Source organism: Phascolarctos cinereus, unplaced genomic scaffold, assembly GCF_003287225.1.
Source record: "Phascolarctos cinereus isolate Bilbo 61053 unplaced genomic scaffold, phaCin_HiC Scaffold_1;HRSCAF=81, whole genome shotgun sequence".
NCBI classification, from domain to species: Eukaryota; Metazoa; Chordata; class Mammalia; order Diprotodontia; family Phascolarctidae; genus Phascolarctos; species Phascolarctos cinereus.
The window spans coordinates 264,311,754-264,324,845 of NW_027555514.1; the positions used below are offsets into that span (position 1 = coordinate 264,311,754).

The 13,092-nt window shown below is 41.2% G+C and overlaps 2 protein-coding genes across 2 annotated transcripts in view; one reads left to right on the forward strand and one right to left on the reverse strand.

Annotated features, from left to right (window-relative positions):
* The window catches only part of FGD6 (FYVE, RhoGEF and PH domain containing 6), a 181,341-nt gene that overhangs the window by 167,679 nt on the left and 570 nt on the right, over positions 1-13,092 (reverse strand). The window contains 2 exon segments of the mRNA XM_021006466.2: positions 750-2,496; positions 2,499-3,188. Of these exon segments, the coding sequence (XP_020862125.1) occupies positions 750-2,496; positions 2,499-3,188 (2,437 nt within the window).
* VEZT (vezatin, adherens junctions transmembrane protein) overlaps positions 12,696-13,092 on the forward strand; it is an 88,079-nt gene continuing 87,682 nt past the window's right edge. The window contains exon 1 of the mRNA XM_078146648.1: positions 12,696-12,978. The gene's annotated coding sequence lies outside the window, so the exon portion shown is untranslated. The remainder of the gene's footprint in view (positions 12,979-13,092) is intronic.

Below are 13,092 nucleotides of genomic sequence, written 5' to 3' on the forward strand. Positions count from 1 at the left end.
TCACAAAGCCCCAACTTACTGAATCATGCTGTACACATGGAAGGCACCTTGAACTTACAGGGTCCCTCCCCTTGCCTCTCTGACACTCACACTGCATCTCAGACAACAACAACAACAATAATGTCAATTGTGACCAGGAGAGATAGCCATGGGGAATCGGGGAAGGCCTGGGCTGGAGGTCAGCCTCTAACAAAAAGCTATTCCAAGCAACTCAGTTACAGAGAAGGTGCTCATCTGCTTTGACAAGGGGAATTTCTTCACCCAAGAAATCATAGCTCCTGTCCTCAGTCCTCTCCCCAAACAAAAGCCCAAAATCCTAAACTCTCACAAATGCCATGTTGTTCTAACAGACAAGCTTTGGAGTCAAGAAGACTGAGTTCAGATATTACCTCTGAACACACTACTAACTGTGTGACCCTGGGCAAGTCACTTAACCTCATTTACCTCAGTTTCCAAATGAAGATAACAGCATTTACCTCACAGAGGTGGTGTGAGGATCTAATGAGACAATATTTGTAAAAGCACTTAGTAGGTGCTATATAAATGCTTATTCCCTTCCCCTTATATTCAATTGCCAAAACCATTTTATCCACCTGTGTAACAGCTCATCAGACATCAAATATAAATAGGATAATACACTGTCCCTGGACCATTTATATCCAAGATCAATTTAGCACAAAGACAAAACAAAATGACCAGAACAATAATAAGAAGAATAATAGTTAAACTGAAGGTCAATTTTTTTTTACCTGGAATGCAGAGGTCCTGATGCTTCCTGGAGTTGGCTACTTGAGGTTAGATATGGATCTTCTATCTCATATACATTTGCATCACTGTCTTCCACGGTGTTAGGATTTTGCCATTTAGAATCTGGAGTCCTATGTGTAGCCAAGGTAAACGGCAAATTCTCATATTCTGGGGCTTCCTCATAGCGACATATGTTTTCATACTCTGGGACACTGTTACTTACTCCAGAATTAAAAGGAGTTGATGGTGTTTCCCTGGAGAGCATCTGGTCATCCAAAGATTCAGCCTTGGGACCATTAAGGAGGTCTACCTGACTTTGATACATCCTCCTCTTCTTGTGGGAGGCTGGGCTGTGTGTTTCTGCAGAATATGCCTTAACTGGTTTGCCCCTCTTTTCATCTACCTGCTGACTGTTATCAATTCCTCTGCTTTCCCTACCGGAAGGACGACCGGGAGCCATCTCTCCAACCTGGCTACCCTTTGACAAGAACTTCTGAAAGTCACTCTTCATAAAACAGATGGACAATTTCATGTTGAGCAACTTCTTCAAAGAAGTTTTCTTTTGAGGGTCTTTACAAGGTTTATTGCATCTGTCCATGTCCATGGCCGACAATGACTTGGCTCTAGGCTTGGTACGGGAAGGGAAGGACTGACCGTTGGAAGACAAGTTGGCAGACTTAAAAGATTCTGGATTCCCTGGAAAGGGCAGAATAGGATGAGGTAATTTCCATACTGGTTTTTCTGAAGTTTTGATAAGTTTTGGCATGTCAAAGGAAGAAGACATACCACGCTCTTTGGCGGCCAAATGCCTAAGACAAGATTTGTCCAGTATCCCCTCTGAGCTCCTCTCTTCATCACAAGGATAGGAACTATTTTCTAAGAGTTCCTCAGAGGCAGCTTTTTTAAGACGTCCAGCAGCTGGCAAGCTGTGCCTCTGAGGTTTTTGGGGGGCAATTTTTATGGGATTTTCATCACTGATAGTAGTCTCTTTGTCAGTTTTAAAAGGGGAGCCACACAGGGAATTGGGGGCAGGCAAATGTTGGCTGTAAGTCAGCTTCGAATGTGTTGGCAGACTCATCGACTGCTTATTACATTTTATAAAACTGGCCCTTCTGTCCTCGTGAGTTGATACGTTAGCATCAGGGTGGAAGCTAAGATCTGCAGATGGACGATCTTCGACTCTTTCAACCTTGTGAGAAGTTTGGGGAGACACAGCATTCTGGCAAATAGCTACATCTTGGCCTTCAAGAGCTGTTAGATTTGCGCATTTTCTGTTCCCAGAGTCTGAAGTCAATTCACTCTTGCTTCCTTGTTCTTCTTTTTCATCGGGTTCGTGGTCACACAAAATGCTGGTCCCCAGAGGAGTGCTTTTATTTAATTTTTTCACATGTTGTTCAATAGGAGGAGAGGAGTCCCTCTGTGAATTACCTAGCTCTTCATGGCTTTCACCTGGAGCATCTATATACGCTTGCCGCATCAGACGAGCAGTCCGGGGCATTCTGGGCTTCGGGGTTGGAAGGCTTTTGTTACGTGGTGCCAAGGCCTTTCCTGAGGGAGTGTCATCCTCAGCTTCTGATTTCTGACTCTCTCCTTCTCGAAACTGAACACTGCTCTCGCCATCATTTTCCACAGCTTCCTGGTCCGATGAGCAAACACCGTTAATGCTGACTTCTGGACAATCCTGACTGGTCTCAAGGATTTGGATACCATCCCCAGGAAACTTTACGTGGTAGTTATGGTTCTGTGGACTTCATCAAAACCAGAAAGAGACTGTGATAAAGTTGCAATATCGACATTTAAGTCCCCATTGGCATCACAGCTCCCGTCCATTTCCAGACTGTTGGTAGGTCTGTGCTTCAAAGGGGAAGCTGCAGGGGAGGACCCAGGGGGTGTAAAAACGGCGTCTTTCAGTTTCTCTTCCAGAAGGCTAGCTTTTAAACCTACTTGGTTCCTGTTCCCCACTTTTTCGCTATGAGCATCACACTTTTTCTTAGCTTTTGGAACTGACAGAGGGTCCCCAATGTTGATGTCTTCTAAGTTTTCAAGTGTTTCCAGACGCTCTAAAACAATGTGTTTAACACACGAATTGTCTCCACTCCCACAGTCATGGATACACTCGGTATTCGACAGACATACTGGTAGGATATAAGGCGATCTCTTGTCATCTCCATTCTGACATTTAAGCTTGTCCGAGTGTTCTAATGATTCCTGCTTATGTTCCTCCAGGGGAACAACGCTTTTCCTGGAGGGGGACAGCCTAGTGTCAGGAACCGGCGAGCCCTTTGGGACTTTTGGCTTGGGGGCGATGGTGGGTTTTGAGGTCTTTGTTGAAAGGAGGACATTCGAAATCACAACATCTGGTTTGGGTGCAATGGGAGGCGGTACAGGCTTACTTCCTACCAAAAACTTGGGCTTGGGAGCCAGAGGTGGCTTCTTAGTTTCTAGAAAGAAAGAAAGAAAGAAAGTAAATTTTAATAAAGACAATAGCTCACAATTGGTGCAGCGCTTTCAAGGTTCACAAAGCTACAGACATTAATTCTCATGTGTCCCCACAACTCTGCTATAATTCCCATTTTACAGATGAAGAAACTAAGGCTGAGTGGGGAAGTCAGTAGATTGGTCAATAAACATTTATTAAGCACCTACTATGTGCCAGGCACTGTGCTAAGCACTAGTGATACAAAGAGAGGCAAAAGATAGTCCCTACCCTCAAGGAGCTCACCATCTAATAGAGAAGGCAATATGCAAATAAATTGGCACAAACAAGCTATGTATGGAGTAAAGAAGAAATAATCAACAGAGGGGAGGCACTAGAATTAAGCTGGCAAGTGTAACCTCTGCTCTTCCAGACTCCAAGTCCAGCACTTTATCCATGGCACCATTTTGCTGGCTCTTCTGAGGCAGATACACAGATACAGTATCCCTCCTTCCAGGACATCAGGATTACAGATCTAAAGATATAACATAACCTTAGAGGTGATTTCGTCCAATCCACTCGTTTTATCCATACAGATGAAGTGACTGGTGCAAGGTCACATAGTTAGAAAATATATAACCGGTCACAGTGGATAGAGCACCAGCCCTGGAGTCAGGAGGATCTGAGTTCAAATCCGACCTCTTACACTTACTAGCTGGGAAAGTCCCTTAAACCCAATTGCCAAAGAAAGAGAGAGAAGGAGAAAGAGGGAGAGAAGAAGAAGAAGAAGAAGAAGGAGAAGAAGAAGAAGAAGAAGAAGAAGAAGAAGAAGAAGAAGAAGAGGAGAAGAAGAAGAAGAAGAAGGAGAAGAAGAAGAAGAAGGAGAAGAAGAAGAAGAAGAAGAAGAAGAAGAAGAAGAAGAAGAAGAAGAAGAAGAAGAGAAGAGCATATGACCTGCAGCCTACACTTTCCATATTATTTTGTTTCTCCCATTAAAATGTAAGCTCCTAGCAGGAACTGTCTTACTTTTCTGGCACTATCCCCAGTGCATACATAGTGCTATACAGTTCGTAAGTAAGGGCTTCATAAATGTTTTATTCATTCGTTCACAAAGCAGGACAGAATCCAGGTCAAACCACCAAAGTACAAAACAACAAAAAACGAAATCTTCTAGCATTTTGATTTCCCAAAACAGTTCCTTTCTCATCAACAGTCTTAGCATTATGTTCATGTTCATTCATGACATTCATCAACAAAATAGTGGACAAATTCTCTTAACAGATATTTCCATCACCCTAATACGTTTTAACGTTTAAAAGTATAAAGAGAAAAATGCTATCCACATCCAGAGAAAGAACTGATGGAGTTGAATGCAGATTGAAGAATACTATTCTCATTTTTTGGTTCTTTTCCTTTTGTCCTATTTCTTCTTTCACAACATGACTAACGTGGAAATGTTTTACATGATGTACATGTGTAACTTACAACACTTTGATGATTGCTTACTATCTTGGGGAGGGGGAGGGAAGGGAGGGAGGAAGAAAAATTGGGCACTCAAAATCTTTCAAAAGAATGAATGTTGAAAATGCCCTTTACATGTAATTGGAAAAAATAAAATACTATTAAATTTGAAAAATGTTGGCATGACTTGAATTTTTTTTAAATACAATGAATTGTTTTTTCCAAACTAAAAATCCTTTTCTGACTTTCATTTTATGTTCAAAGTACTCTTCATATAATCATGGTATTAACAAACTAACCACAACTTCCAGTTCAACAAATCTTCACGACTAATCTTGATTTTAAACTCCTGAGGGCAAGGCCAATGTCTGACCTCACAGCCAGTGTAGGCTCTTACTGACTGAATTTCAATTGTGAATTCTACAAAGTAGTTATTAAACAACTAATTGTCTTTTGCTTCTATAATTAAGTAGGCCTTATAGAAACTTACAACAAGCCAGGAAAATACTGTGTAAGGCAGGCTTTTCCCTCAGATACAATAACTGAGATATAACCAAGTGATCACTACTGATACTACCATCAATTTGATTGGATTCCACCAACCAACATCCATTTATTAAGTAGTTAGGGAGAGTCACCCATTGTACTTCCCGTGTGCTAAAGGTGATCACCCCAACTTCCTGAAGGTAAAGACCCCAGGCTTAGCTTATCCTCCTTTTTACCTCCCACACTAACAAATTTGTCATTAAAAAGTCCATGACTAGGCAGCGAGGTGGCATGGTGGGATAGAGCACCAGCCCTGGAGTCAGGAGTACCTGAGTTCAATGCCGGCCTTAGACACTTGACACTCACTAGCTGTGTGACCCTGGGCAAGTCATTTCAACCTATTGCCCAGCCAAAAAAAAAGTCAATAACTGCTACCTGTTAAAAACAATATTTCCCGCCTGTTCTAGAGGCCTTTACCTGGTGATTTCCTTTTTGAGAAAAGGAAATTAGTTATTATCCTCTGGAAGTAGTCAATGTTGAGCTAAGAGTGAAAAAAATGAATGTTCAAACACCACGTTTGACAATTATTAACCATTGACCCCCAGCAAGTATTTCCCATATATCTCCCGTTGGACTTAGAGACCAAATAATTGACATTTTTGTTATTCAAGAGATTTCTCACATCAGGGGTTTCCTGTTACATTCAGCAAATCTCAGATCAAAGGTTGCTTGGCCATAGGATTTAGCGCAAGGGAAAAAGGAACAGGGTTTATTAAGTGTCTAATATGTGTCTAAGCACTTCATAACTATTATCTCATTTAATTTACAACAATTCTATGTTGCTCAGTTGTTTTTCAGTCACATCCAATTCTTGTCCACCCCATTTCGGGTTTTCTTGGCAAAGATACTGAAGTGGTTTGCCATTTCCTTCTCTAGCTCATTTTACAGATGAGGAAACTGAGGTAAACAGAGTTAAGTGATTTGCCTAGGGTCACACAGCTAGCAAGTGACTGAGACTGGATTTGAACTCAGGTCTACTTGGGTCCAGGTTCAGCACTCTGTCCACTGTGCCACCTACCTGCCCAACAACCCTATGAGGTAGGTGCTATTATGATCCCTATTTTACACTTGAGGAAACTGAGGCAGGAGATGTTAGGTGACTTGCCCATGGTCTCACAGCTTGTAAATATCCAAGGCCATATTCGAATTCAGCTCTTCCCAACTCCAGGCCAGAGCTCTTAACTACTACACTTGGGTATTTAAAGAAACAAGGGGAGGAAGAGCATGTCCTTTTCTCTCTCACTATTAACCAAAAATCCATGTGCTTAAGAAAAGTAAGCAAATACTAGATGAAACATTATTCAATCTAGTTGCTTTACCAAATGAAAGGGAAGCAATTAAATATTTGCAAAATAATTTCATAAGAGCTTCCAAAGTCAGTTTCTAAAATGTATATAAACAATATAAAATAAAAATGTAAATATAATCATACAAACATTAAATAAATACAAAAATAAAATGAATATGTATGTACATGCATGTGTGTAGACATATGTGCATACACATATGTGCATCTACACTCATACTATATATGCATGTATGTATAAATACACACATGCACATATGTACACATATACACGCATCCTGTGTAGGGCTCATCTACGTATGCATGTTATGTGTTATTGTAGATACTTATGCGTGTGCGTATACGTGTGTGTACATATATCGAAAATACATGTGTGTATATATAATATGGATATATACACATACATATTTATGCATGTGTATGTATATGCATATAAATACATGTGTAAATATACACGTGCGTGTATATGCCTATGTGTACACACCAGTATGTATATACACGTGTGCATATGTATATGTGCATGTACATATGCATATATATGTATTGCATATATGTTTATATAAAGTATTATTGATATTCATCACATAAAAGTCAGGAAAGCTAGGGGAGACAATGGGTAAAGCTGAAAAACCATTTGCCTGGAGTCAAAGCCCCTGAAATCAAAACCCACCTGTGATGCTTACTTCCTATTCAACTCTGACTTGGCTTCAGTTTCCTCAGCTCTAAAAGAAGGGGATTGGACCAGATGGCCTCTAAGATCTTTCTGGCTCTCAAGCTAAGAATCAAAGCTTTTCCAAATCAGCTCAGGGGATTCTCTTGTCAAGGTACTTTCAGTCATGTATCAAAAGCCCTAGACCCCTTTCCCCCTTCTACTTACTCCTTGTCAAAGATAAAGGAAATCTGAAAGACAAAGTCATGTTCAATTCAATTCAACAAACAAATATTAAAAGCTAAGGACACAGAGTGTGCCAGGCAGCAGAAATGTAAAAATAAATATGACCCTGGCCAAGAGCTCCTGGTTTAAGACAGTGAGAGGGAAGAAGGAGGGATGTATCCATAAAGAACAAGGAGGTTAGGGGAAGGATGAGACAGTGCAAAGGGCTAAGGCAAACCTGAAGACAAAGAAAACACTTCCACTGAGGGCTTCATGGAGGAGGTGGCACCTAACTTGGATCTTTAAAAGAATAGGGAGTGGTGCAGTGGATAGAGCACTGGTCAGGAGGACCTGAGTTCAAATCCAGCCTCAGACCAAACACTTGACATTTACTAGGTGTGTGACCCCAGGCAAGTCACTTAACCCCAATTGCCTAAAAATAAAATAAAATAAAAATAAAACAGGGAAAAAAAAGAATAGGGAGAAAAGTTATGTGATAAAGCACCAACAATACAATGGGGAGCGGGAAACCCTTATGGAGCTTCAAATCTATCCAAAGACACAATATGGACATAAGTAAATTTAAATAAAACATATATAAAAATAAATACACTGAGATGATACAGAACAGATGATAAATGCCTGACAGGAGGGGAAGGCACTAGCAGTTAGGGAGATTAGGAAAGATATCAGGAAATATGGCATCCTAAGAGGAAGCAGTAAGGATGTGTCTCATTCATTCACTCAACAAGTTTCTACCCAGGACAGATGATGAGCCAGGTACTGTTACAGGAAGGGGGCGGGGATGGCCAGCACAAAGGTGAAAGAAATGGAAGGCAGAGCACCACGTGAGAAGCAACAAGGAGGCCAGTCTGGCTGGACCACAGAATGCGATGAGTTTGGAAAAGCAGATTGGTCTCAGACTGTTTAAGGCACCCAATTTCAGAAGCATTTAACTAAGTACCTCCTAGGATGAGGCATTGATCTGGGCAAGAAGGGAAGTGTGAATGAAGACTCTGAGCCGCCAGTGAGACAGGATAAACGCAGAGGACACAGTTTCAGTGGAACACAGAGCACGTGAAAGAGAATCACACGAAAGAAGGCTGGAAAGATAATCTGGAGACGGAATGAACGCCAGGGCCAGGAGAATTTATACTAAGGCTTCTGGCCACATGAGCAATCCAGTCCTAAAGGTACAAAGGATGAAACTCCATGTTCATTTTGCATATATCAACAATGTATTTATTTATATTAAACATATATGATTTATGTATATACACATATATATGCATACGCATTTATTTGTCTCTGCCATTAAAATGCAAGCTCTTCTGTGGCAGGGCAGTGATGTTTTCATTTTATATTTGTATTAGAGAAGAGACAGATTAGAGGGAGGCCCAAATACATGTTCACAGTGGGCAGCTAGGTGGTGCCATAGTGGATAGAGCACCAGGCCTGGTGTCAGAAAAACTTGAGTTCAAATGTGGCCTCAGACACTTACTAGCTGTGTGACTCTGGGCAAGTCACTTAACCCTGTTTGCCTTGGTTTTCTCATCTGTAAAATGAGCTGCAGAAGGAAATGGCAAGCCACTCTAGTACCTCTGCCAAAAAAAAAAACCTATATGGGGACATGGGGAGTTGGACATGACTGAAAACAACTAAGTCACAAAAAATTACACCGTGGGAAGGGTAAATGGAGGTGAAATAAATTGCATCTCTAAAGTAGAATATTTTGAAAAGTTGGCAGGGAATACTACTTTTAATAGCACTGGGTTATCCTTCATAATTTAAAAATAGGCTTTTTTTTTTAATAACCATGCTAGGCTCCATTAGTAACTAGATTAGCAGAATTTGCAGGGCTTTCCTCCCCAGTACTTAGAACCACAGAGTCACAGGGAGGGAGCCTTTGAAGCCAATTCCCAACCCTGAGCAATAGCGCTCAAAGGACAACATCAACAGTATGGCGTGCATGCTCTCAAGTCAAAAACACTTGAAATAACTATTCATCAGTGTCCGGACGCCAGCCAGACCCAGGGACCTCAAATTCTGGATTCAGTTCTATGGCATCTTCTGAAAGAGATGCTACAAACCCTTTATTTATTCAGCTGCTCAACTCTAAGGGAAAATAAGGTAGAAAGCTAAGGACACCAGAAATATATAAGTAAATAGTACAAACGGGACTAGTTAGAAACTCTACAGAGTGGCTCTGCAGATGGCTGGGGTGGGCTTCTACACGTTGGTAACTTTGGTGACTCAGTGTCCAGCTGTTTCATGATTTTAGTTGGACAGAAGGATGACTTGTCAATGTTTCTGGCCTACGATCACACAGTTAATAAAGCTGTGAGGCAGAGATCTAAGCAATCCATCAACCAGTATGTAATAAGCCCCAGCTATATACCAGGTGGCTCAGGCCTGGAGTCAGGAAGTCCTGAGTTCAAATGTGACCCCAGACACTTATTAGCTATGTGGCTCTGGGCAAATCATTTAACCCTGTTTGCCTCAGTTTCCTCATCTGTCAAATGAGCTGGAGAAGGAAATGACAAACCACTCCAGTATCTTTGCCAAGAAAACCCCAAATAGAGGTTTTCCTACAAAGAGTAGGACACAACTGAACAACACTACATAGCATTTTGCAAATATTATCTAATTTGCTCCTACCAAGCAGCCTGAGTTAAGTACTGGGGTTGTTACAGTTATTCAGTCTTACTACCTCTCAAAACATCATTGTATTCACTTTCATACACCAAGTGTATACATCCATTCATGTAGTCTCTTATCACTGAAATGTAGGCTCCTAGAGGCAGCTAGGTGGCTCATTGGATAGAGCACCACGCCTAGAGTCAGAAAGACCTGAGTTCAAATGTGACCTTGGACATTTATTACCTGTGTGACCCTGGGCAAGTCATTCAATCCTGTTTGCCTCAGTTTCCTCATCTGTAAAATGAGCTGGAGAAGGAAATGGCCAACCACTCCAGTATCTCTGCCAAGAAAACCCCAAGGGAGATCACAGAGTGAGACACTACTGAAACAACTCAACCACAAGAGGGCAGGGACTGTTCCCTTTTCCTCTCTATCTCTTGGACCTAGCCTGGTGCTTAATAAATTCTGGCTCATGGATTGATATTATTAATCCCCTTTTACAGATGAGGAAACTGAGCCTCAGAAAGGCCAGGTAACTTGCCTATAGTCACACAGCTAATAAATTCTGAGGCAGAGATCTAAGCAATCCATCAACAGGTATGTAATAAGCGCCAGCTATGTACCTTGATTGAGTGAGACAGTGGCTGGCGGCTCACATGGAACTCCCCTACTATTGCTTTGAACCCAGGTGCTCCTGGCAAACAGTATTAAATAAATAAATGCAGAAAACAATAAAACAGAATTGCTCTCATGTACAGTATCACGGATGATCCTTTGCTTTTAATACATTGCATTTTTTTAAAACGCATCACTAAACATTATTCCAAATCCAGGTCAAAAAGAGTGTCTCAGCCCACTGGTAAACATGTCACAACTACCTACCACAGTACTGGGCTTCTGTGTATTTTCTTACCAAAATAAAACAATCCCCTCTCCCAACAATACTTATAAGCAGATCTAGGTGAGCCACTCATTTGTCCATATGGGAAATACCTTTTTAAAGGTTTTAACTAATTTTGTTTGCTATTCTAAAATACACCACAAAGCAGCTGGTCAACACAATATATCAATCGTTCTATAGAAATGACTTGGTGGGGGATGACTAGCCTTCTGCCACGTTCCTCCTTTCAGCACAATGAAGGAAGCCTCCTGACCCAACAGATGGGCTGAACAAAAAGAAGTCTCAAAGCCTCTCTGTATCACCATACAAAACAACTGAGTAATAACTAAGTTAAACACAGGAAGACTTCCTGTTTTCAACACCACAAAAATGCTTGTGGATTTTCTGTTTATGAAGCTGATAACATTAAAACATACACAAACACACAAAATACCAGTAATCTTTCAGTGGGATTCAACCAAGCAACCATCAATGAGAATGTCATATAAAATTAGCTTTTATATCTTTAAGGTTTAAATTCTGTGTCTGCTGTGTATTTGATGTTACCCTGCCTAAATGAAAATATAAACACTGTTAAAACATTAATATTTTACAATTTGGCATGGCTGAAAAAGGACCAAAAAGGGCTGGACATCTCTTGATTTCCAATCATTATTTTTTGAAATTATTTTTACTGGTACAGTAATTTTTTAATGACCTAAGGCTTAACGACAACCTAGATGACGGAAAAAGCCAAGTCCTCTATAAGGCAGGAGTCAGTAAGAGGATATCTATATACATTCTATGGCTCCAATAGCGTGCTATTTGATAAAGTATCAAAGAGGAAATGTCTGAGATACACAGGAATAACCGACACACTGAGCAATATTAAAACGCTGACTTTTCATGCATGCTATTAGCTAATTAAAAAAAGAAAGTTACTGTCTAAACTCAGATTTCTTCTAGACAATCTGATTATACCTGGCAGTGCTAAATTCAAAAGTATCTCTACTTCTAAGATAGCTAACACATATCAGGAAAATCAACAGGACTCTGTGATGGTTTCAAATTTCGTGATTTTAAACAAAAGCCTGGAAGATCAGAGAAACTTTTCACCTGATACTTGAGGGTTGACTTTAGAAATGAAGACTTTGAAAATCTTTGTCTAGAGTAAGGGGCTGCAGAGATGTTTGCTGAATTGAAGGCACTTGGAAAATGCTATTTTATGCTAAACTAAAAGCTTATCTTAGGCAAAGCATAAAAACTTTTTTTTTTGGAGAGGGTAAAGTATATGATCAAAATCGCGATTAAAAAATTAACTTCAAAAAAATCCCAATTTTCTAATTAAGTTGCAAGTCTTCTTTATGCTCATTTCTAGAGATCCTTTTTTAAAATGCCCAAGATTTATGAAAACCAACAGCAACTTTTGCCTAGATCATTTGAGGTGACCACGTACCTGCAAATGAAGTAATTAAGAATATAAGGAAATTAGTCATTAAAAAGTTAACATGCGGGGGGCACAAAGCAGACAGTACAATCCCTTTAATGCAAGGTCGCTCTACAGGAGCCAAAATGATTGCATTATTTTGACTGAGAGGAGTTCCGAGGGTTACTAATAAGAAAGCCAAGATAGTTGGTTAAAAAGCTACAAATATTGACCCGGACCCCAGAGCCAAGTATCCCAGGTTAAACAGGGTGTGGAAAGAAAACAACGGCTCTGAAACAAAGTCGAAACTTCTCTGCTCTGCAGATAAAGAGTTTCTGGTCTATCCCCGAGTTTCCCAAGACTCCAGCCTAGGCAGGCAGTGAGCCGCCCGTATCGCCTCGCACAGTCCTCCCCTAGAATAACTCGGTTTCTGTCTAGGGGGGTGGTTGCGCACAGTGGGGTAAAGCGGTCCCCATTTCAAAAAGGAGCCCCTACTCCGATCCCCAAGAGTTCTGAGTGGACTGAGGCTAATCCCCGGGGCCACGGAGGACCCCACCACCACCAACCACCACCCTTCCCCAAACCTTTACAGACAGGACGCAGGAGATGCCCGGGGGTGGCAAACAGCCCCGCCTGGGGAGGAAGACCATTGTACTCTCTTTGGCAGCGTAATGCCGGTCAGGTCAGTACTTGCAGATGTCCTGCACGGGCTGCTCTGGGGAGAGGGAAGGGGCAGGAAACTCAACCCTTCCCAAGTCCCCGAGCGCCCGCAGGACGCAGGCTGCAGCTCGAGCGC